The sequence below is a fragment of the Pelodiscus sinensis genome, chromosome 31, assembly GCF_052426305.1.
Source record: "Pelodiscus sinensis isolate ZL-2025 chromosome 31, ASM5242630v1, whole genome shotgun sequence".
NCBI lineage: Eukaryota > Metazoa > Chordata > Testudines > Trionychidae > Pelodiscus > Pelodiscus sinensis.
Window position 1 is genome coordinate 2,989,871 of NC_143082.1, and position 24,351 is coordinate 3,014,221.

Below are 24,351 nucleotides of genomic sequence, written 5' to 3' on the forward strand. Positions count from 1 at the left end.
GAATATTTCTGTGAATGTGGTTAAGCATTGCTATGGACAGGCTGAGTAGCAAAGCCCTGTGAACAATGGTTCTCAATAGGCTATGGACACACCCAAAGAATGGGATTTGTCACCTGAGGGCAGCCAGCAGGAAACATAGAGATTGGCCTCTGACCAGGTGACTTGCTGCATACAAGAAGAGGCCAGGAAGGAGTATAAAGAGGCCATGTGGTCGATGCCATTTTTGTTCTCAGCTCAGCACTTCATCCCAGAGGCAGCACTGCAGGGATTGAAGAGCCCGGAAGACCTGTGAACCCATCCTGATCGTAGGATGTGCAATAAGAACTTTTAAACCAGCAGCTGCAACATCTCTGCTAGAGCCTGCATCGAGAACTGGGAGATTCGGTGCATGTAACGTACTGTACTTTAATAACCTTACTCTCATGCTTTTCTTTCTTCTGATAATAAACCTTTAGATATAGATTCTAAAGGATTGGCCCAGCGTGATTTGTGGGTAAGGTCCAGAGGGTAAATTGACCAGGGATCTGTGGCTGGTTTCTTGGAACCGGACAGAACTTGTTCGGGGTAGGTGGGATTGGGTGCTAGGGCCCCCCACCTGTGTATGAGGCCCGGGGCCATCTGGGGCACGGATATTGCTGAGGTGTCGGAGGGGTTTTGCTCCGAAGGCTTCAGGCAGGTTGCTGAAGCGCTCTGTGAGACTGGTTTTTGGCCTGTGTGGAGAGGTCGCCAGTCGGGGGCTGTAAGGAGCCCCGGATTTGAGCAATTCGCCCTGAGCGGACGCACTCAGCGGTGCCCAGACACGGCCCAGTCCGTCACAGCAAGTCAACTGCCTTGCTCGCCTTGCCCAAAGGCCGGGCCTGCTCTCTGGGATTGGCTTGGAGCTTTATCCTGGAGGCCCCAGGCGTGGGCTGTAAGTAGCCCTGTCTGTGAGCGATTCGCCCTGATTTGAGCCTCCCAGGGGTGCCGCCAGAGACCCGCTACATCACACGCCCTGCACCTGGGAAGTGGCCAGGGGGACCAGCTCTCACGTTGGGGGTCATGGGGCTTCTCACGCTGCCTGGACCTTACCGGCTGGTACGCCTGCCTCCTGCCACACCTGCCCCAGCGCAGGCACAGAACCTGCTGGACAAGACCAGGGCGCAGTGCAGAGCCGGGACAGGCAGGAAGCCTGGCTTAGCCTCGCTGCCCCGCTGACCAGCAGCCCCTTGAGCTAAGCCAGCACCCCAATTCTGAGCCCAATCGCCTGTCCCAACCCTACACCAAGATGCCCTTTCAGCACCCCAAACTCAGCCCCACCCACTCTCCTGCCATCACCTGAGCACAGCTCACTCACCCCCTCCCACATCTCAGCCCATTACTTCAACCTACAGCCCCCTCCCACATTCCAAATCCCTCAGCCCCCACCCCCACCCATATCCCCTCCTGCACCTCAAACCGCTCACCCCAACCACACCCCAGAGTCTGCACGGCCAACCAGAGCCCTCAGCCCCTTCCTCATTCAAACTCCCAGCCCCATCCCAGCCCCCCTTCCTGCATCCTGAACCCTGCCGCTGCCCCCCTCCGAGCCCGCATCCCAGTCAGAGCCCCCAGACCCTCCCATATCCCAACTGCCTGCCCCAGCCCGGTGAAAGTGAGTAAGAGTGGGGGGAGCGAGGCTCTGAAGGAGGGAGGATGTAGGGAGTGGGGGGGGGGTGAGGCCTGAGGGAAGGGGCAGGGCTGGGCAGGGCCTTGGGGAAGAAGTGCAGCTACAGTGTTTGGTTTTCTCCTCTCAGAGAGTTGACAATGCTAATCGGGGTGTCACGTTACTGGATTTTAAGGGAAGCAGCCAGATCACTGCTGCACCCATGGGGGGTGTTTGCCCCAAACGTAGGTAGAAAGGGGCCATGTGACGTGTCAAACAAAAGCTTCTGTTCTACTGATTGTGAATATGCTATTCATGGACTTGTATCGTGTCTGTATGTGGAGTTATAATGATGTGTTGATGCTGGAAGATTCTCTGTATGAGGAAGAGCAAGGGGCAAGGAAAGCTCAGCCTATGGCTATGCCAATTAGCAAGGAGACAATGAATCTCTAGGTGCCAGCAGGGCCGGCCCGAGCCCTTTTGGCGCCCTGGGCCCAGGCCTGCGGCGCTGCCCCCGGGTGCAGGACGCAAGCACCGGGCCGTGCAAGACCCCACAGCCATCGGGGCAAGGGTGCTGCTGGCGCCACAGGGCTGGTGCTGCGGGAGCCGGGCACATGGGTCCTGATGGCAGCTATAAGGGACACAGCGCATCCCTTACCGCTGCCATCAGGCACCCCCCGTCGGTTGGCGCCCTGAGCAGCTGCCTGGCTCGCTCATGTCTCTGTCCAGCCCTGGGTGCCAATACACATCTCAGGAATGTGACTGATACCTAAGGGTTACCAGCATGGAACATGGGGATGGGCCAGTGACCTGCTGCAGCCAAGAAGATGCCAGGAGAGGGATATAAGTGCCATGTAAGTTGAGGGTCAGTAATATGGAGTCAGCAGGCCTAAATAGAGGCCTATAACATGAAAAGAGCAACAGACCTGCAATCCAGTGAGCAAGACTTTAGTTCAGTAACAGGAGCCAAGAAAGAGGCCCTATAGATAAATTGTGTGATTGTGTAAGTTAGGTCGAGCATGGAAGGACACAGGGAGACGCTGGGTACAAACTGTAAGCCAAAGGGGAGTAATGGAACATCTTAATAAGAAAGTGTATGTCTACACTACCCCGCTAGTTCGAACTAGTGGGGTAATGTAGGCATACCGCACTTGCAAATGAAGCCCGGGATTTGAATTTCCCAGGCTTCATTTGCATAAGTGTGGAGCCGCCATTTTTAAAACCCCGCTGGTTCAAACCCCGTGCAGCGCGGCTACACGGGGCTCGAACTAGGTAGTTCGGACTAGGATTCCTATTCCGAACTACCGGTACACCTCGTTCCACGGCCATTCTAAACTCAGAGCTCAGGTTTGGGGGTCTCAATGGGCCACCTTGATTTTCATGCAAATCTGCTCCTGGGTGGCCAGGCTGGCAGCTATCCTGCCCTAGACGGCCACTTTCCTGTGCCTAGTGCGGAGGTCGTGGATGAGGTCCACGATGTCCGCACTAGACCAGGCGGGCACCCGCCTCTTGCGGACCTGGGCAGGCTCCCGGGAGCCGCCAGCCTGGTCCCGGGAAGAGGCAGAGGGCTGGGTGGCAGCGGGTGGCTGGCTCGAGCCGTGCTATGTGCAGGGTCTGCTGGCTGGGTGCTGCCAGGCTTGCACCTGGCACGGGCACCGTAGCCAGCCCGTGCCCCTTTAAGGGCTTTGGGGCCGGGCGGGGGGCAGAAAAGTTTCCCTGGTGGTGCCCAGAGTTGCCACCAGGGAAAGCTGGGGAGGGCTAGCCTCCCACTAGTTCGAATTAAGTGGCTACACAGCCCTTAATTCGAACTAGTTAATTCGAACTAGGCGTTAGTCCTCGTAGAATGAGGTTTACCTAGTTCAAATTAAGCGCTCCGCTAGTTCGAATTAAGTTCGAACTAGCGGATCGCTAGTGTAGCGCCTATCAAAGTTAATTCGAACTAACGTCTGTTAGTTCGAATTAACTTTGTAGTGTAGACATACCCTGATATATGGCAATAGGCCTGCCTGGTGTTGGTACCTTGTCAACGCGGGCCAGAGTGCCCAGTGGTGTAACATTGTACTGATCTCTGTTATCAACTCGTAGAGCTTCGCATTTGACAATAAACCTGCTCGATTGATTTCAAACCTTGCCTGCCTCTGTTGTTTCCGGGGCCTCTCAGAGATCTCTTGTGTTGACCCAAGTGCACAGGGTCTAACACTCTAGATAAAGGGAGCACCGATTGTTACGCACGCAGCCAAAAGTTTATCAATGGAGTAGAGGTCCTGTCAGGAGCGTGCCAGGACAACCTTGACCTGACGACGCTGACACTGACAGTCCAAACCACCGAAGGTACCGAGGTACGAAAACACCGAGGTACCGAGGTACGACACTGAATATGGAGTCAGCAGGCCTAAATAGAGGCCTATAACACCCTCCATCTTTGTCTTCAGCTCAACTCTTGATCCCAGAAGCAGTCTTGAAGGGAACCATGAGCCGGAAAGAACTGTGAACCCATCCTGACATAGGATCTACACCAAAGCCAGCAGCTATAACATCTCTGCTATGAGCTTGTATCGAGAACTGGATGAGTCGTTGTATGTAACGTACGATTCTTTAACAACCTTACTCTCATGCTTTTCTTTCTTGTATTAATAAACCTTTCGATGTTAGATTCTAAAGGACCGGCTCAGCGTGATCTTGTGGGTAAGATCCAAAGGGTAAATTGACCTGGGAACTGTGGCTGGTTTCTTGGGACCGGAAGAACCTGTTCAGGGAAGGTGAGAGAACCCCTCACCTGTGTGCAGGCCTGGGACTGACTGGGGCACAGGAAGGACTCGGGTGTCCGAGGGGTTTTGCTCGTGAGGCTTCTGGCTGGCCAGATAGGCAGGTGAAGCGCTTGGTGCGACTGGTTTGTGGCCTATTTGGGAGGGGCCTCCAGTCAGGGCTTCTAAGGAGCCCTGAGTTTGAGCAATTTGCCGTAAGCGGACGCCCTCAGCTGTGCCCAGACCCGGCCTGGTCCATCACATGGGCCTGGCTGGGGCTTCCGTTGCTGCACTTGTTCCCTGCTCCCCAGGGCCATAGAGGGCAGCGCCTCTACACAAGGCCCCTTCCCAGGCTCAGGGGGCACTAGCAGCAGGAGGCTGCGTGCTGGGGCCTGTGAGGGTCCCCTCCTCTCTCCTGGAGCCTCCCTGCAAACCCAGCGATTTGTTCCCAATCCAAGAGCTGCGGCAGGGAGATCCCGGCCCCCGCACACTTGGAGAGCAATCGGGGTCACAGCTGATCACTTCTACCCTCACTCCGACCCCGTCCCAAAGCCCCCAGCCGCCAGACAGCTGATCCTCCCAAGAGCTGCCCAGCGGTGCCTCCAGTGGCTGTTGAGCTGCCGTGGCTGGTGGGAGCTGGCACCTACAGGACCCAGCAACGTTTGTCATAGAATCCCAGGGCTGGAAGAGACCTCGGGAGTCACCGAGTCCAGCCCCCTGCCCAAAGCGGCACCAACCCAACTTAATCCTCCCAGCCAGGGCTTTGTCAAGTTGGACTTAAAAACCTTTAGGGTACGTCTACACTTGCCCCCTGCTTCGGAGTAGGGAGGCAAATGAAGCATACCGAAGTTGCTAATGAAGCGCGGATTTAAATATCCCATGCTTCATTAGCATATTCGCGGCCGGTCGCCATTTTGAAACGCCGGTGGCCCGATTTGACTGGCCGTGTGCAGACGCGGTAGTTCGATCGGAAACCCTTCCCTTGATTAACTGTTACTCCTCATTGCACCAGTGTAGATGTACCCTTAGGGATGGAGACTCCACCCCCCCCAGGGAACCCAGCCCAGCGCTTCCCCGCCCGCCTAGGGAAATCGTTCGTCCTAATGTCCAACCGAGACCCCCCACTGCTACTTGAGACCGTTTCTCCTCGTTCTGCCCCCACTGAGAACAGCCTCTCACCAGCCTCGTTGGAACCCCCCTGCAGGGAGCTGAAGGCTGCTCTCGAATCCCCCTCACTCTCCTGTGTTGTCCTCACAGGGCTCAGGGGGCCGGGGACCAACCTCGACTCCCGTTGAACTGCGGGAACTCAGCATCCCTCAGGACGTGCTCAGCGCCCGCAGAATCCTGCCCCAGCCCCACTGGCAGCGATTCCGGGCCCCGGGGCCCAACAGTCAATGGGCCCCCACGAAGGCACAAACTGCGCCGCCTGGGCAGTGCTGCAGCTGTGCTGGAGGGTGCCCCGGGAGCTGCCCCCTGCCCTGCTGGGAGCGCTGCCGGCAAGTCCAAAGGCTTTGTCCTGGCCCCGCCCCTTCTCCGAGGCCCCACCCACCAGTCTGTCCCCTGTCCTCCCTCACTCTCCCCACCCTCACTCTCCGCCGAGTGGGGGAGGGGCTGAGGCTCTGGGAGGGAATTCGGGTGGGGGAGGGGGTGGGGAGCGATGGCTCTAGGAGGCAGCCTGGCTGTGGAGTCGGGCTCTAGGCTGGGGGAGGGTGTCAGGGCGCAGGAGGGGGTCGGGGGTGGCATTTACCTTGGATGGCCCCTGGACACCCCCCTCCCGGCAGTGGCTCCTCTGTGGGTCAGGGGGTCTCCACTCACCACGGCCACAGGCACCGCCCCAGCCACTCAGACTGGCCACGGGCCGCAGCCAATGGGAGCTGCAGAACTAGACCACGGGGTGGGGGTGAGACCCCCCCCAGAGGCCACGGATGTGCTGCCACCGGCCATGAACCCCAGGCCTGTTCAAATCTCCCAGGCCCCTCAGCGACTGCCCCGTCCCCCACACGGGTGGGGCGGCACCTCCCCTGCCAGCCTGTCAACCCGCACAGTGTGTGGCTGCAACGAAACCCTCCCAGAGCTCTGCCTCCCTGCGGGGGGACCCAACCGCCCCAGATGGGCCTGCCGGGCCTTGTGAAACACTAGTGACCCACTGCCCAACCCCCCCTCATTCCCCGGGCACTCCTCACCCCTCCCCCCCGAGTGTCTGGGACATCTGGGGTCGGACGGGGATGCCCGTTACCATCGCAGGTCTCCAATGTGTCGGTGAAGAAGCGACCCCCTCGTGACTGGAATCCCTCCAGGCAGGCGCAGTGGGTGCTGTTCACACACGTGGCATTTGACGGGCAGATTAGGTCAGGGCAGATCTCAGAGGCACCTGCTGGGAATGGAAACCAGAGTGAGCCGCCCTGCGCCGTCTGCCCCTTCCCCTGGCTCATCTCACGCCCTGCGGGCCCCTGCCCATGCGCTCCCGGCAGCTCTTCGGCCCCTCGTCTCCTACTCGCTCGTCAGCCAGGCTGGGGCGAACGGGGCCTGGTCACTGGTGAGCACGGTCAGCCCCTCTCACCTTTGTGGATGGAGGGAGGGGCCTGGCTCCAGCCAGATGTAAGGTAGGCAAGGGCTGTGCGGGCTCTGCAGGACGGCTCTGCTAACAGTCTGTGTCCTGCCCCATGGCCCGACCCCCACATTTCTCTCCTGGGCTTCCCCATTTCCACAGCTCTGCTGATACCCCTCAGTCCTGACCCACAACCCCAGCTATTCTAGCCCTGGGACTCCCCCCAACCACTCTGACAGCCGCACCCCCAATCTGGACCCAGACCTGAGCTCCACACCCAGGCAGAGCTGTGCCAATAGGTCTCAATCCCACCCCAGCCCTGCTAGGCCAGCCAGCTAGTACTCCAGTCCCTGCTGTCTGCTCCCCAACCCCTGGGGAGAGAGTGAGGCCGAGTGACACCATCAGAAGTTGTGGGACTTGGCAGAAGACTGGGCAGCAGGAGGAGTCATGTTTAAAAGACAGTGGCCTAGGGGCAGAGTAGAACCTGTAAGCAGAGGGTGAGACACACTGAAGGGACAAATGGACACAGAGGGGCTAAACCTCACACGGAGAGGGCCACGCCAATGTTCCCTCTAATTTTTCTCATCTGTGTGCAAAATAAACTTTGTTCTGTGCACTGAGGCATTTGAAAATGTGCACCACCCTTAGTAACACAGGCTGGTGGCTGTGGGCACACTGCTAATCAGCTGGTGGCATCTGAATCCCCCCTGGGAGACACCCAAGTGCTCAGCTCACAGGGAACACTAGGCCAGACCCTCATCGGGTGTACGCTGGCAGCACAAGGCCTTTCACTTCAGGGTCGAGGGGTCTGTGTTAGTCTCTAGGGAGTCACTGGACTCCTCGTTGTTTTTGCAGCTACAGACTAACAGACAGATTAGAGCATCAGCTTTTGTGGCTAACACCCACTTCCCCGGATGAGTGGGAGTGGAAGTTCCACAGGCAGGATGTGGATAAGAAAGAAGATGCTTGTGTTGATTGTAGGAACGAGTTAATCAAGTCAGGGCACACTTGATCCCCTCATTCACGGCATTTGGTGGGGGATGTTACTGTCCACCGAGGGGAAAGTGCCTTTGTGATGCGTTAACCAGTTCACGTCCTTCTTCAGCCCGAAATCGATAATGTTGAAATTGCAAATTATCCAGTTCAGTGTCTCCCTCAGTGAGCGGGGTTTGAAATTGTTTCCTATCTACAGCCCTGTCTGACGGGGCAAGCACGCCCATCCCCCTCAGAGGCAGGGTATTAGGAGTCTGAGGCCTCTCAAAAGGTGCTTTACCCCGTGAGCATATTGAACCCAATGAATATGGCCCAATAATCGCACCTCATCCCTATGAGGCAATCAGGCCTAGTGGCCACAGTCAGTAAAAACACCCGTTCTGGAACGGCAGTGAGGCCCAGATATCACAGGGTATGTCTACACTAGCCCCCTAGTTCGAACTAGGGAGGCTAATGTAGGCATTCGAAGTTGCAAATGAAACCCGGGATTTAAATATCCTGGGCTTTATTTGTATGTTCCCATCCAGTCGCCATTTTCCTGGAAGACGTGGTGCACGCGGTGGGCCATACCGGCTACACGTGGCAGTGAAACGGCAACTTGAACTAAGTCCTTAGTTCGAATTAACTGTTACACCTCATTCCAGGAGGAGTAACAGTTAATTGGAACTAAGGACTTAGTTCGAATTGCCGTTTCACTGCCGCGTGTAGCCGCGGGCAGTTACTTCGGGCTAGTGGAATTTCAAAATGGTGACCAGATGGGAACATGCAACTTCGAATGCCTACATTAGCCTCCCTAGTTTGAACTACGGGGCTAGTGTAGACATACCCACAGTGAATAATAACATACCCTGCTCTCACGGCAGTGGGGCCCAGTGTCCAGTCACCGGCCCTCTCCTCAGAGCAGTGGTCCTATACCCAGCCTGCTTACAAGGAAAGAGCTACTGTTTGCAACCTCTGAAGCTGGTCTAAGCCAGCATCTTTCCACCTTGTCTTTTTGGGACCGTACTGTGCCCCTCGTCTCTGTTCTGCACACACGTATCCCAGGGACCAAGAGCGTGACGGCACCTCCTGGCCTCGTCCCACCTCTATCGTCCTTATGTTTGGGGCATTCCAGCGAGAGTAACTGCCGGCCTGTGCCTACGGTGCACGTGCCAGAGGCGTAGCAAAGGTGTTATGCGCCCGGGTGCAAAGGCAAAATTTTCCGTTCCCCACTGCCACCGCATGGCAGGGCCCCAAATCTGACACACAGCTGAGCCCGACCCTGGGAGCAGGAGGGTGGAGCTTGTACCATGTCTTGCCCGATCCCCTCCAGTTTGAGGCTGGGCCCCGCATGCACTAATTCTCCGGCAGAGGTGGACGGGGGGTCAGACGGGAGGAGAGAGGCTGGGGGGAGGAGGATCCAGCTGGTGGCAGCAGGAAGAGGAGGAGCAGGCGAGCTGAGGGATGACAGGGGGAGTGGAGTGGGATTATACTGGAACCTCACTAGCGTGGCACCATGGGACAACTCCCCCCCTTCCCCGCGCGCCCTCCTTACTATGTCACCGTAAATAATCCACCTCTTAGGATATTTATTGTTTAACGAATTAATTATTTTACTAACTGCAGAGGTATAAATTATAGTTTTGTGGTTTACATTTTGTTAAATAATTTTTTCTCTTCAGTTTGTTCATATCCCGTTCTCATTAGGTTACATAAAAAATGTCAAATTCTTAAAATATGTAAGTTTTATAAAACACTAGATAAATGTTATACACCCTAAATATCAATTCTGTCACTATATTTCAATCAAGCATTTAAAACCACTGTTATAGCAAATGGGTAATGAATAAAAGGTAAAAAGGTTTTAGCTGCAGCCCAAAAAACCTGCCAGCGATAGGTGAAGCAAACTACAAAGTCCTAAAGAACAGCCACATAAGGCATGATTTTCCGCAAATGCTTTTAACAGCTGTCAGGCTGTTTGGTTAAGGGTATAAAATACTAGGATTGATTGTGTTGAGTAGCCTTACTGGGCCCGACCACATTTGGCTCACTTTGCTTTACTGATCAATAAAGCTGTCTGTTTAGCCGCCTAACCTGAGTGACGCCTTTGCTTCAACAGTAGAGAGGTGGGGGGAGATCCAGCCGGTGGCAGCAGGAAGAGGAGGAGCAGGCGAGCTAAGGGATGACGGGGGAGTGGAGGGGGACTATATTGGAACCCCACTACCATGGCACCCAGGGTCAATTTCCACCCTCCTTCCCGCGCGTCCTCCTTACTACGCCACTGTAAATAATCCACCTCTTAGGATATTTATTGTTTAGCGAATGTGGCTGCAACGAACACCCTCCCAGAGCTCTGCCTTCCTGCTTCAAATTACTTGTTTCACCAACTACAGACATATACGTTTTGTGGTTTACAGTCTGTTAAATATTTGTTTCTCTTCAATTTGTTCATAGCCTGTTCTCACGAGGTTCATGTCTTTTACATAAAAAATGTCAAATGCTTAAAATATGTAAGTTTTATAAAACACAAGAGAAATACATGTTATACACCTTAAATATGAATTTCATCCCTATATTTCAATCAAGCATTTGAAACCACTGTTATAGCAAAGATTTTGAGCGTATCAAACTTACTGTAAGTATCTATAATGCTTCCTAACTTCCTAGTTACTTACCTCATTCACCTAATTGTTTTTCATACTATTGCACAGTGATAAACTACATGAGAGTTATGAATTACGAGATTAATTTACCTGTTAAAATAACACTCAGAAAAACTTTGAAATAAAATACAAGAATCGTCCTCACTTTCCTGAAGTCTCCTGAAGCAATAAGTAGCCTGAGGCTGAGGGTACACTGCAAGCCTGGCTCGGTCTGCCATGGGGACTTTTTCCTTCAGGCTGCCATGAGATTCTATCCTTAAGTAAAAGAGAAAGGTCTCTCTGAGCTGCTCTACCCTGAATCGAAGGTAAGGCTGGCAGGAACCAGTGCCAAAAGGGCATCAGGTTAGGGCTTAGAGTGTGGAGCTGCTGCCTCACGCTAGCCGAGGGCTGTGCTTAAAGGGACCCAACCCCCACCCCAGACAGACAGTTGTCAGGGTTCCCCGCTTGCTTGTCTACTTCAATGAGGGACAGCACAGCAGTCCTGTCTTGGAGTGCCCACACTCGGCACATCACAGCACTCGGCCATCAGCCCGGCTGCATTTGCCGCAGGCTGCCATCCGGGGGGGGGGGGTCAATCGGGGGGCTGTCAGGATCCAGGAGGCCCTGCAGGAGAGCTTCCACCCCGAGGAGCCTGCAGAGCCACCCCAGTCCTCCCCATCGGGGGCTCGTGCCCCATTCCTCCCTCACCTCCTTCCACTTACCCCTCCCTAGCCCCCCTTCCTGATATAAAAAATAAAGGACATGTGTATTCAAAAATAGAAACTCTGTTTAGTTAACAAAACTGGAGGGGGGGGATTAACCTCTGGGGAGACTGGGAAAAGGAGGTAGGAGAGGGGAAGAGAGAGGGTGGGAGAGGGGAGGTGGAAAGGGGGAAGCCAGGGGAAGAAGGAGGAGGGAAAGTATAAAACTATGCTATGCCATATCTTCAGCCTTGGAAAGGGTTCCGAAAAGGGCAACTAAAATGATTAGGGGTTTGGAACAGGTCCCATATGAAGAGAGGCTAAAGAAACTGCGACTTTTCAGCTTAGAAAAGAGGAGACTGAGGGTGGATGTGATAGAGGTCTATAAAATCATGAGTGATGTGGAGAGGGTGAATAAAGAAAAGTTCTTCATTAGTTCCCATAATATAGGGACTAGAGGACACCAAATGAAATTAAGGGGTAGCAGGCTTCAATCTAATAAAAGAAAGTTGTTCTTCACAAGCAAATATTAAACCTGTGGAACTCCTTGCTGCAGGAGGCTGTGAAGGCTAGAACTATAACAGACTTTAAAGAGAGGCTGGATAAAGTCATGGAGGTTGGGTCCATGGAGTGCTATTAGTCAGAGGGTAGGAACAGTGTCACTGGCCTCTGTTTGTGGAAGGCTGGAGATGGATGGCACGAAACAAATGGTTTGGTCATTGTCATCGGTCCATCCCCTCCGGGGTACCTGGAGTTGGCCACTGTCGGCAGACAGGCTACTGGGCTAGACAGACCTTTGGTCTGACCCAGAATGGCCGATCTTATGTTCTTATGTTTTAAGCTCAAGGCTCAGGGTCGGGGGTCTCACTGGACCAACTTGATTTTCATGCCAACCTGCCCCTTGGTTCGCATGTGGCCTTTGGTAGCCAGGCTGGCAGCTATCCTGCCCTAGACGGCCACTTTCCTGTGCCTAGTGCGGAGATTGTGGACTTTGGAGGCCTCCCCCCAAACTTGGATGAGGTCCACGATCTCTGCACTAGACCAGGTGAGCGCCTGCCTCTTGCGGCCCCGGGCAGGCTCCTAGGAGCCGCCAGCCTGGTCCTGGGAAGAGGTGGAGGGCTGGGTGGCAGTGGGTGGCTGGCTCATGCTGCGCCAGGTGCAGGGTCTGCTGGCTGGGTGCTGGCAGGCTTGCACCTGGCACAGGCACTGTAGCCAGCCTGTGCCCCTTTAAGGGCTCCAGGGCCGAGAGGGGGGGCAGAAGAGTTTCCCTGGCTTGGCCAAGAGTGGCCACCAGAGCAAGCTGGGAAGGACTAGCCTCCCACTAGTTCGAATTAAGTGGCTACACAGCCCTTAATTCGAACTACTTAATTCGAACTAGGCGTTAGTCCTCGTAGAATGAGGTTTACCTAGTTCGAATTAAGCTCTCCGCTAGTTCTAATTAAGTTCCAACTAGCGGTTTGTATGTGCAGCGCCTATGAAAGTTCATTCGAACTAACGGCTGTTAGTTCGAATTAACTTTGTAGGATAGACATACCCACAGTTCTCAGGTTTCTCTGCTTGCTGGTCCACCTCGCGGAGGGACAGCAAAGCATTTGTGTCTTGGAGTGCTCTGCTTGCCCTCACTCAGGACACCACGGCACTCTGCAACATGGAAGCAGACCTGTCCCTGGGCACGCCGGTGCGTCTCATGGGGTTGTTGCCATCAGCCCGGCTGCACTTGCTGCAGGCTGCCATCTGGGAGGTCCATCGGGGGCTGTCAGGATCCAGGAGGCCCTGCGGGAGAGCGTCCACCCAGAGGAGCCCTCAGAGCCGCACCGGTCCTCCACACCGGGGGCTCGTGCCCCATTCCTCCCTCACGTCCTTCCACTTACCCTTCCCTAGCCCCCCCTTTCTGATGTCAAATAAAAGACATGAATTTTCCAAAATATTTACTGGGTTTATTGAACACAACTGGGGAGGGGAATGAAACTGTGGGGATACGGGGGAAAGGAGGTGGGAGAGGGCAGGAGAAAGGGTGGGAGAGGGGAGGGGGAAAACTGGGAAGAGGGAGCTGGAAGGGGGAAGCAAGGAGAAGGGGGAGGGGAAGCTCAGCACTCAGTGCTGGGGGTCTCGCTGGGCCAAACGCCTCCCAGCACGGCGAGGGAGGGGGCCTCGGCGTCCCCGGGGGAATGGGGAGGAGGGTGCGGAGGTTGAGGTGGGGGGTGTGGACATTGAGGGGGAGGGTGTGGAGGTTGAGGAGGAAGAGGTGGGAGGGGGGCAGGAGTGGGAGGAGGGACAGTAGTTGGGGGGGCAGCAGGCGCAGGACCGGCACAAGGCACCATGCTCTGCAGCAGGGCCTGCAGGTGACAGTTCCTCGCTCGGTCCTCCGCAAGCTGCTCCCGGCGGAGCTGCAGGTCCTCCAGCATCCAGGCCTGGACGGTGCGGTGCAGGGCTCGCAGGGCCCCCAGGTGCTGGTCCCAGTACTCTGCCGTGTGGTGGCGGTCCGGAGCAGGCCGCGGGTGCGGGAGCATGTCCCTGGCGGAGTGGTGCACCCTGCACAAGCAGCGGGTGCAGCTGTAGAGAAAGAAGAGAAGTGATCAGTTCTCCCTGGGGACACAGTGGATGATGCCCAGCCCCCCCCGCGATGTGAGGGCGACCATGCCCTGCACCGTCAGAGCCACTGTGCTTGCAGAGAGGCCATGGTCAGGATGTCTGGCTCTCCCCAGGACTGGGAGCTGCCCCGAGACTGCAGCCATGCCCCTTTGCTGTGTATAGTGTGGCCGGCGCGGGGGGATATGTCCCCTGCCTCTGTGTAGAGGGGGTGTGTGAAGGTAGAGAGTCCTGCTGGGTCCCACCCCGGGGTTGGAGCGTATCAGGTCTCTTCACGCATGTGCCTATTGGGCCACAGCCCCTGAGTGTCACACAGCTGGAGCCACCTGCCAAGGGTGGCATGGTACGTGCTCGCATGTGCACGAGTGGCTGCGTGATCCGTGAGAGGCGTGGCCCACACGCGTGGTCCCTGGTCTCCCTCCCCACCTCTCCCCCGGGCAGGGGACAGTGCTGGCACTTACATGGTATGGCCTCCCTGGCCGACCCTGCCGATTCCGGAGCCGGAACAGCTGGCAGTGGCCCCTCTGGTGCGCCCAGGTCACGGCCCTCTGGTCACGGCTCACTGCCTCCCGGGATGGTGTGGATCGCCCCGCTCCCCAGGAGTTGGTAGAGGGCGCGGAAGTAGGGGCAGGTAGCAGCTCCTGGCGTACGCCTGCTGCAGCTCTTTGACTTTCAGGTGCACCTACTCCTGGGTGTGTCTATGTTCCTTTCGGGCCACGGTCGCTGCTATGCAGCCGTAGCCGCATTCCTCCTCCTAGTGCGGAGACCACGGACGTTGGGGACCTGCCCTCAAACCTCAGTGAGGTCCATGACCTCTGCACTAGTCCAGGAGGGCACGCACCATCTACGGCACCTGGCTGGCCTCTGGGTGCTGGGGGACTGGGCGGGGGATGGCAGGCTGCCACTGTCTGCCTGGCTCATCCTGGGGCCACTGGGTCAGGGACAGAGACTGCTGGCAGGGCTGGCTCTGGCAAGTGCCGTCTGGCCAGAGTCTACCCCTTTAAGGGCCCTGGGGCTGGGGGAAAGGAGAGGAGTTTTCCTGGTTTGGTCCAGAGTGGCCACCAGCGGGAACCTGGGAAGGGCTAGCCTCCAGCTACTTCGAATTAAGTAGCTACACAGCCCTTAATTCGAACTACCTAATTGAAATTAGGCGTTACTCCTCGTAGAAGGAGGTTTACCGAGTTCGAATTAAGCACTCCGCTATTTTGAATTCAATTAGAAATAGGGGTTTGCATGTATAGCCGCTATTAACACCCTTCTGATGTTAATCCCAAGTCTCTGCTACGACTGGGAGATGTGGGTGACCTATAGAAAACACCGGCATTTTCTTTGGAAAATCTGCAACATAACGTGGGGGGATAGATCGCCTCAGGAATGTCAACTCCTTTAGAACTGAGATTATCCCTCACCAGCTGAGGCAGAGCGGGCACTGTGTGCAAATCTCTGACATATTTTTACCAAATTTCCTGCCTGTCCAACTCGCCAAAGGAGAAAGGAAACAGAGAGGCCAAAAGGAATGGTACCGAGCAGTGTTTCTCAACCTTTTTCTTTTTACGCTTCAGAGAAGTAGCTGAGCTACAGACTAACAGGAAAAACTTAAAAACCAGAAATAGCACTTTAAAGACTAGCCAAACATGTAGATGGTATCATGAGCTTTCATGGGCAGAAGTTGGTTTTGCCCGTGAAACCTCATGACACCATCTACATGTCTGGTTAGTCTTTAAAGTGCTACGGGACTAGTGTTTTAAAGTTTTTCCTTTTGTTATAAAGTACTTTTTAAAAAAAATCATAAGTACCCGCAATGCACTCACCCCTCCCCCAGAGCCAGGCGCACCAGCCCCCCTCCCATCCCAATGCAACTGTAGATACATCTCATTAATCTCTGTATTAATCACTTTCTCATTGCATTTTTTAAGTCCTTTTACATAGACATTATGTATACTTTCATATAGAACACAGAAAATGTTATGAAGTCTTTCTACATAGAAACCTTGTATCTTATCGATTTTGTACCCTCTTTTGCTTAATGGATTGTCCTGTTGAGTGACCGAGGTGTGAATGGATAAGGCCTGAAAGACCAGCACCTCCCTGCACTTGCAATAGTTGAGAAGGGTGGGAGCCAGATCCAAGAACAATGAGAAGAACAATGGGACCTGTGAAGTGGGCTCATTGAAAGAAGACTGGACCTATGGACGCCTTGGGAGTCAGCAGCAAGCGCCTGCTTTTGGAAGCCCCCTCTTTGAAGGCCAATGGGGCAGCATTAAGACAACTAACTGCAAATGCACATGATGACTCTCAAAGATGATGCGTCTGCATGGGATGACTGATGCGGTGGGTCTGCATGAGAGTGAAGACACTATCAATCTAAGGCCTCTTGCAGAGGGACCCCGGCTTTCCTCCTGTCAACATGGGATCATGGAGCTGGCTCCACCCCTCCCGCACCTAACTCACCTGGCCAGTGCAGTTGGGGGGGAGCAACTATTGGCAATAACAAGACGTGTGTGTGTGCTTGCGTGTGCGGTATCACAGGCCTACGGTAAGAGCTGACGGCTATTTGTATTACCAATAAATGTGGCATTTTGCCTTTTCCCCCTGAAAAGACCCTGTGCAGTACTCTTAAGTACAACACAACACCCCTCCCCAGAGCCAGGCATCCTCAGCACCCCCCATCCCAATTCGCCCCCCCCTCCAGAATCAAGTGCCCCCAGCTCTCCTCAACCAATCCCCCTCCCCAGAGCCAGGCATCCTCAGCACCCCCCCATCCCAATTCGCCCCCCCCTCCAGAATCAAGTGCCCCAGCTCCCCTCAGCCAATTCCCCTCCTGGAGAGCCAAGCACCCTCAATGCCCCCATCCTCATGCACTCCCCCCTCCCTCAGAGCCAGGCACCCCCAGCTCGCCCCCCAATCAAAGGGGTCACACTATTTTTTTTCTCAACAACTTTGGTCTCCCCCCTTTTTTTTCTCAACAGAATGACGTTTATTAGAGAATGTTTAGAGACAAACAATACATACATTACAATAGACACTTTTTGCAACAAGTATGGGTTAGTGAATGGGTACATCTGGTAGCCGGTTTGGGTTACGGCGTTAGGGGGGATCTAGCCCCTGGGGGCCTGGGTTTATGGCCCACGGTGGGGCGTTTGGGCCCCCGGGGGGGCCCGCTAGCGGGGAGCCTTCCTCCTCTGGAATAATGTCCGAGGCCCTTCATTGAGGAGTGCATAGAGTAGGTTGTTCCCGAGGGACGGGGAGGCGTGCGGCGGGGGGGTTTGGAGCGTGGCTAGTTGTGAGCCCGTAGCGAATAAAAGGGGGGGTGTGGGGCCCCGGATGTAGTCGGCCAGTGGGGTGGTTATCTGGTTAGCGGATGGGGGGTTTGGTGGGGACGCTCACTCTGTAGTTGGACCGGTGGTTTAGGTGGGTTGAGTGTTAGATTTGGCGAGGTGAGCGTCGCACCATTAATCAGGTTGTGGGGACGTTGCGGGGGCAGTATGCAGGGGAGCGAATGTGGGGACCCTTGGTCGGGGAAAGATTCGGGGTCTTTGGGGACTATCTCAGGGTGGGGATTTTCTGAGGGAGGGGGGCCAAGGGTTGAGCAGGGCTGGCTAGTATAACGGTGTCATTCCAGGGGGCTCCTCTGCAGGCCCGACGGGTGCTGCTAGGGGAAACATTTCTGACAACACGTGCACACTGCACGCACACACCTACATGGAATGGGCGTGAGCAATCGCTCAAAGGAGAATGGGACACTTAGCACAGGGGAACAAATGTATCGAAACACATAGGCCAGTTCGGGCCAGGCAGCTGCTAGAAGTGAGCACACAACACGGTGTTATAGGCATTCAGTGCATACGAGCAATATTAACGTATCTAATGTGAATCATACCCATTGAGCATGCAATATGTGACCTTAGCCCAGCATACGGCAGTGACCACGTCAGAAATAGATTTAACCCCCCGCAAACATTCAGCTGTTTCTAGTGACCCAGATCCAAGGACCCCAGCTCCACTATAGAGCCAAGACCCCATCGAGAGCTGTCCCCCCTCTCTCCTGTATCAGCTTTAACAGCAGAGACACATTCTGCGTGGGGCTTCTGTGATGGGAACAAACGCGTCCCCTGCGGATTTGCTTTCTGTTCCCCCAGCCTGGGAACTTACCCAATGAGCCTTGAGTGCTCCCTGGAGGCAGAGGGGGGACAAGGACCACGATGAGAAACACTTGAGAGAGAGAAAAATAAATGTGTTTGTAAATGTTATCCAAACAGAAACGAGCAACACAGAGACAGAGACAGAGACAGAGACAGAGACAGAGACAGAGACATCTCTTGGCCCTTGTACAGGGACCAAATTTTGCTGCATGACTCCATTGTGATTCTAGTGTAAATCCAATGAAGTCTGTTCTTCCATTAATAACTGTTTATACCATAGTAAATGCAGGAACCCCGGCTTTGTGCTACTCCCGCAAGCTGGCTTACTCCGCTATCTCGAAATTCCCCTTGTGCACTGGCTCCATGTTATGCCCCCACCCCCAAACCCTGGGCACAGCAGCTGCCCAAAGATGAGTCGTAGGGCCAAGATACTTCTATGCTCTGGCTATTGCCAGCTGCTGAATGGTCCCTTGGACCAGGGATGCTTCAGGAGGAATTGGGGAAGGATTTAGGCTGCTTGCAGGCACCAGACTGATCTGAAGTTATCCCCGGGATTCAGTGGTTGTGAACGCGGCTGGAAGCATCTTCGACCCATCCATGCTCTGGTCTCACGGTGAGTCCCTCTGAGCCAGCCCCAGGAATCTGACGGTTAAATCTAAGGGTGTTTCAGCAAGCCTGGATGAAGTCTCCATTGATGCAACTTGAGCAGAGGAGGGAGCAGAGGAGATTGTCTGTCACATCAATGTAGGTGTAAATTCGAGCTCTAGGAGACTGGGCTTGCTCTGACCAGCTGGCGTGTGAGGAAGAGAAGTGTGGCCATGTTTGGGCAAGTAACTGGAGAGGCTCCCTGCCCCGACCACATCCCTGTCCAAGGCCACAGGTAGGCACTCAGGGCAGCTAGCCCCTTCCCCCGCTGTGGGGACACTTCTCTGTGTAGCACGCAGCTAGACGAGAGCTAACCCAGCTGTGTCTTCCCCCACTGGAGCACACACCTTCCAGCTCTCGTGCAGATGGACACATGGACCCCTCTGGGCTCTCCGGGCCCCACCCTTGAGTCCAGCCCATGGACTTTGTTCCACTCACCCAATGGACGCACGTCCCCGCGGGGTCCCATGGTGGCTCCGACACTCTCAGGAGCGGTTGAGCTCTGAGGGCTCTGAGCTTTGCAGCTTCCTTATTTTGGAGAAATTAGGCAGGAAGCCAAAGTGACTCAAGCCCTTGTTTCAGATCATATCAACCTAGAGTATGGACACAGCAAAACACTGTCCAGCCTGCCCTGCCCTCCCTCCTGCTGCCTCCCTCATCTGCCAGCCCCATACTCCGTTACTTTGCAGTGAGACCCAATGGGGAAAACCGAGCACAGTGCAGATGGCCCAGCCTCATTTCACTGAATCAGAAATGGAGAGTTGCGAGGGACCTAAGGAGCTCGAACGATCCACCTCCAGGTGCTGAGGCAGGACCAAGCGGACCTAGAACATCCCTGGCAGGTGTGTGCCCAACCTGTTCTTAAAGCCTGCACTGACAGGGACTCCACACCCCCAAAAGAAACCTTTTCTGCAGTTCTGCTACTGAGCCAGTGAGTCTCCATACCTCCCCGACCAGCCTTGCAACCTCCATGTGGACAAGAGGAAACTAGCAGGTTTCCTTAGTTAGAATCAGAAAATACTTTTGAAATTGTACTACTTTTGGGCCCCACCCACGAGGCTGGGTGCCTATGAAGGAAATTGCCTCGCTTTGGTATGATTTGCTCTCAAAAAATCCATGTTGGCTGTTGCTTATCACCTTATCATCCTCAAAGGTTTAATAAATTGGTTGCTTCATCATTCCCCAATTTTGCTCTTTTTTGAAGACAGGCACCATGTCTGGCCTTGTTAGGAAACTCTCTCTTTCTCCATGAGAGCTGGAAGATTGTCACCAATGGTTCAGAGGTTGCTTTGCCTAGTTTCTTAAGTGCTTTAGTGTGAACTTTGTCTGGCACCACCAAAATGCATAGATTTACCTCAGCTCAGTAATTTTTGATAACACGGCTATTGTTTCCCTATCCTGGCCACTGATCCTTCCGTCTTGCTAATATTAACAAGTGTTATGGCTCTGGTCACAATTAACCCTCTTAATCCTTTTTTCAGGAAAACTTAAGATGAGCCCACACCGACTGGCTGGTTGCTGACATACTGGTCAGAGATTTCAATGGGCTGGGGTTCTTAATGGGCATCTAACGTGGGGAAGCTCTAATGCCACCTCATTTTCTGAGAAGCGGCTTTTCTGAACAAGAAACAAACAGGAAAGCAGATCTTTCTCCAGATCACAACGAGGCTACTGATCTGGGAGATGGTGCTGTCCACGTGTCAGCCATCCCCGTCAGAGACCTCTATCATATCCCCCTGTTACCCAGGTGACAAAGGTAACTAGGAAAAACAGGAAGCTAGAAGGTGACCCCAGTATCAGGGTAGCCCCAGGTTCAGAGGATGCAAGCCCCCTTTCACTGTGTCTCTCACCGGGAGGGAATAATTACTCTGGGCACCCTCCCAGTGTGATGAAGGACACTGCAGGTAAGTTTCACAACTGTATTAAGGGATTAAATTACAATAATTGGGAAAATGTGAGAATTCAAATGATAATCGAACAACAATAGTGCACATCCCTAACTCAACCGGGAGCCGTACAAGAGAGCAGGGAGTCTAGCAGGGAGGAATGTCGCCTGGGCCCAAACCCCTCTTTGGCCAGTAAAGACCCCAAAAGTGATAAACCCCTTTGACAACTTAGAGGCGCTGATGGGTGCTGTGTGCAGGCCAGGACTCTAGGGTTGTGCCGCCCCAAGCAAAAAAAATGTTTGGCCGCCCTCCCCTGCATCACTCTCAGGGTATGTCTACACTAGAGCTAATGTAGGCATTCAAAGTTGCAAATGAAGCCTGGGATTTAAATATCCTGTGCTTTATTTGCATCTTCCCGTCCAGGCACCATTTTTAAATCCCCCTAGTCCGAACTAACTGCCCGCGGCTACACGCAGCAGTCAAACGTTAACTCGAACTAAGTCCTTAGTACAAGGCTCCAGGGCTGGGGGGGAGGATGAGCAGCCAGTGGGATGGGAGCCAGGGGAGAGACCCAGCTCCAAAAATTGGTGGAGCAGGGTCCCCGGCTCTGAATATTCCTGGAGCATGGGCACCACGAGCCCATATGCCTCGCCGCCTATGCCTGGTAGCGCTTCTGTGGCGCGAAACCTCTGAGGTGATGGAATGTTCAGGGGCCGTTCCAGCGGGAAAAACCGGTTCCAGCCGGTAAGAACCAGCTCAGCTCAGCTCGGCCTTCTCTAGCTGCTGACAGGCCCTCTGCTCAAAATGGCGTTCACTGACTCCATCTTCAATGGCTTTCACAAACAATCATGAGAATCATGCTTAACTAAACACTTAAATACAAACCCTGCTGCTTTTCCCTGGTCATATGTTAAATAGTCCCACTATTCACACCTCTCATTTCAGAAAACTGACCATTAATTCTTACCCTTGGTTTCCTATCTTTTAACTTGTTCTGGATCCATGAGAGGATCTTCTCTGTCGCCCCAAGACAACTTACTTTGCTTACAAGACTTTAGTGAAGGACCTTGCCAAAGGTTTTCAGAAAATCTAAGCATGTTAGATCCACTTGAACACCCTTGTCCACATGCTTGTTGGGCCTCTCAAAGAATTCTGCTGGATTGGTGAGGCCTGTTTTCCATTTACAGAAACTAGGTTGACGATTCCCCCCAACAAATCATTTTCCCAGGTGTCTCTGACAATTCTGTTTTTAATGTCATTTCAACCAGTGTGCTTGGTACTGAAATCAGGTTTACTGGCCTGTAATTGTCTTAGATATCCCGAGAGAGCCACGACATTTGCACCCAGCAGGCAAGATACCACGTGGTACTTTTGGTCATTGCAAACCCAGGTGTCTGTTTCTAATGATCAACCCCCCATTACTGACACCTGTCTCTGCCTAATAACTGGAGTTCCCCTCCCCAGAGAGGCATCCTCACCATGAGAGGATACCGCAGCCGCATCTGGAAGGAGGGTCCCAGCTATGGGCTTGTTTCCTGTTGTTCTAGCACAGACGCTGCCAGACCAGGGTGGGACCATTCCACTGTGTCCTTGGAACCTGCCAACTGTCCCCTGACATTTCTCATACCACAAACCAATGAGGGATTCAAAGGTGATTGTCGGCAGAGGGGAACTTAACCTGAGCCAAAGCAACAGTAAAGGCAGCAGCACTGCAAACACCAACGTTCAGCTTACCATGCAGGGACAAACCGAAGGACTCTGGCTCCTGAGGGGTGTTTCCGGATCAGCTTGTAACTTTAAAATGGCCCAGTGTAATAAGTGCCTGAACACTGACACTTAGCTAGGAAACACAGAGGCGGCTGTCAACCAGCATCTCAAACCCCACAGGGCATATAAAAAGCAGACGGGATCTTTTCAGGGAAAAAGGCAATGCGATTTGTTTATTGAGAATATAACGTAAAAAGCAGCCTTTGCACCCACACCCCGAACCCACCCCCTCACATCCCACTCCTGCCTGTAGCTTGGACCAATGTCATGGCCAGCAGGGAAGCAGGATTCTGTCGCTCACGATCTGATGCTCTGAGGCTTTGCATGACAGAACCCAATGCAAGACACCCCATCTGTTATAGAATTCCTTCTCAGACACGCTTGCGAGTTTTGCTGCCTTGTGCTGGGATCAGTGACCTGGCAATAAAGGGTTATCTCCAGATTGCTTTCATTTATCACTGCACCAGCATCTTGGGGCTCTTTCTGTCACGTTCTGGTTTCGGTGGGATCTTCTGGGGTGCTTGCCTCAGCTTCAGGGTCACCAATCGGCCCTTCATTAGTCATCCAGTAAAACGGGCCCATATTTCTGAGTGAGCAGGTTCTGAATCAATGCTTCAAATGCAGCCAGTTGGAGGGGAAGGAAATCCTGGGTGTGGTCATGCTCACTCAGTGGTTTAGCCCTGTAAGGTGTTCAAATGTTGTCATGTAAATACAATTCATGCTGGAATGGGAGAGAGATCCTGGGTGTGCTTGTGTAAATCCAGTTCAGTCAGTGCTACAGGCCTGATGGATGCTCAGTTGTTAGAACGGAATTTTGCCTGTTGTCACTAATTTGACTGTTGTGGGGTCACAAACCATGTTAACCCTAAATGGAGGATTTGTAAAATATGATGCCAGTGCTTACAGGAGAGACACTGTCATTGTACAGAATCTCGGATGAACAAGTCTTTCCCCTCCAGACTCAAGTGGATTGGATGGGAGTGGCGGGGGGGAGAGCAGAGCTCTGAACCAGCAGGCTACATGCCCTCCAGGCATGATCTGTAAGACTGGTTCAGCCGGTTTCCCTTTCCCTCTCCTCAACCACTAGGCCTTGTAGTGTCCCAGGGAAGATCCCCTTGTGGGGATTCCTTCCCCTGAGATTCTACTCTGAAGATCCACTAACAAAATTATCCAAAGCACGGGACTTGGTGATGGAGGACTCCCACTATCCAGACATCTGTTGGGAAAACACAGCACGGCACAAATTATCCAGCAAGTTCTTGGAATGTCCTGGAGACCTTTTTTAAAAAGTTTCAGAAGGTGGAGAAAGCAGGAGGCTGTTCACGAGATCTTGAATTATTTAAAAATCACAAAGGAATCCTTCCAAAAGAGGAAGCTACGTCAAAGAACAAAGGCTGGAGATAGGCCAATAGCACAAGAATATAGGGGTAAAGTTAGACAGGCCAAGGCACAAAATGAGCTCCAACTGGCTGGAGACATAAAGGGCGACAAAAAAAAACATTCTAGAAATACATTAGAAGTGAGAGGAAGCCCGAGGAAAGGGTCAGTCCGTTTTTCAGAAAATGTGGAAATGGCAGGGCCTGATGAAATGCATCCCAGAATGCTCAAGGAGCTGATTGAGGAGATAGCTGACGGGGGAGCTGCTAGTGGGTGCTGGGCACTGAACAGGTTGTTCCCAGTGGGTGGACCAGCCCCCAAGCACTCATGGAGTCCGTGTCTATTGCTGGATTTCCCAGATGAATGCTCGGTTCTTTCCCCCTTTCTATTAAAAGTTCCCTTTGTTACACAGACTCAGGGCTTGCAGCGGGGGGAGCGTGTTGCCTCCTGGAGGCATCTGGGTTGGTGTTAAGTTTTACCACATTAGTGGCTGGGGGCTCCAGCCAGTTCTGGTCCGCACTGGACCCCGAGGGATTGACCCCGAGCCTGGCTGCTGCCGATTCCACATGGCAGCAGGGTTCCACCTGGCCAGAAAAGCAGGGACATGAAGAGAGATACCAAGGGCATGGAGGTCATTCTGTGCAAACAGGCAGGTTTTCCCAGGGAGGCGACACACAAAGCCCTGGGAAACTCTCCATGGTGCTGACTGCTCGAGGG

At 53.8% G+C, this 24,351-nt stretch overlaps 2 protein-coding genes across 4 annotated transcripts in view; both read right to left on the bottom strand.

The window, feature by feature from the left end:
• LOC102454223 (adhesion G protein-coupled receptor E3-like) overlaps nt 1–19,221 on the bottom strand; it is a 46,663-nt gene extending 27,442 nt beyond the window's left edge. For all 3 annotated transcript variants that reach the window (XM_089774656.1, XM_089774654.1, XM_089774655.1), the window contains exons 1-3: nt 19,043–19,221; nt 17,970–18,029; nt 6,602–6,739 (exon numbers count right to left, since the gene is read on the bottom strand). In XM_089774656.1, the coding sequence (XP_089630782.1) occupies nt 6,602–6,739; nt 17,970–18,029; nt 19,043–19,073 (229 nt within the window). In that variant the 5' untranslated portion in view covers nt 19,074–19,221. The remainder of the gene's footprint in view (nt 1–6,601; nt 6,740–17,969; nt 18,030–19,042) is intronic.
• Nucleotides 19,222–20,140: 919 nt separating this feature from the next.
• Nucleotides 20,141–24,351, bottom strand: part of LOC149520910 (adhesion G protein-coupled receptor E3-like) — a 40,744-nt gene continuing 36,533 nt past the window's right edge. Inside the window, exon 19 of the mRNA XM_089774649.1 lies at nt 20,141–23,473. Coding sequence (XP_089630775.1) covers nt 23,462–23,473 — 12 coding nt within the window. The 3' untranslated portion in view covers nt 20,141–23,461. The remainder of the gene's footprint in view (nt 23,474–24,351) is intronic.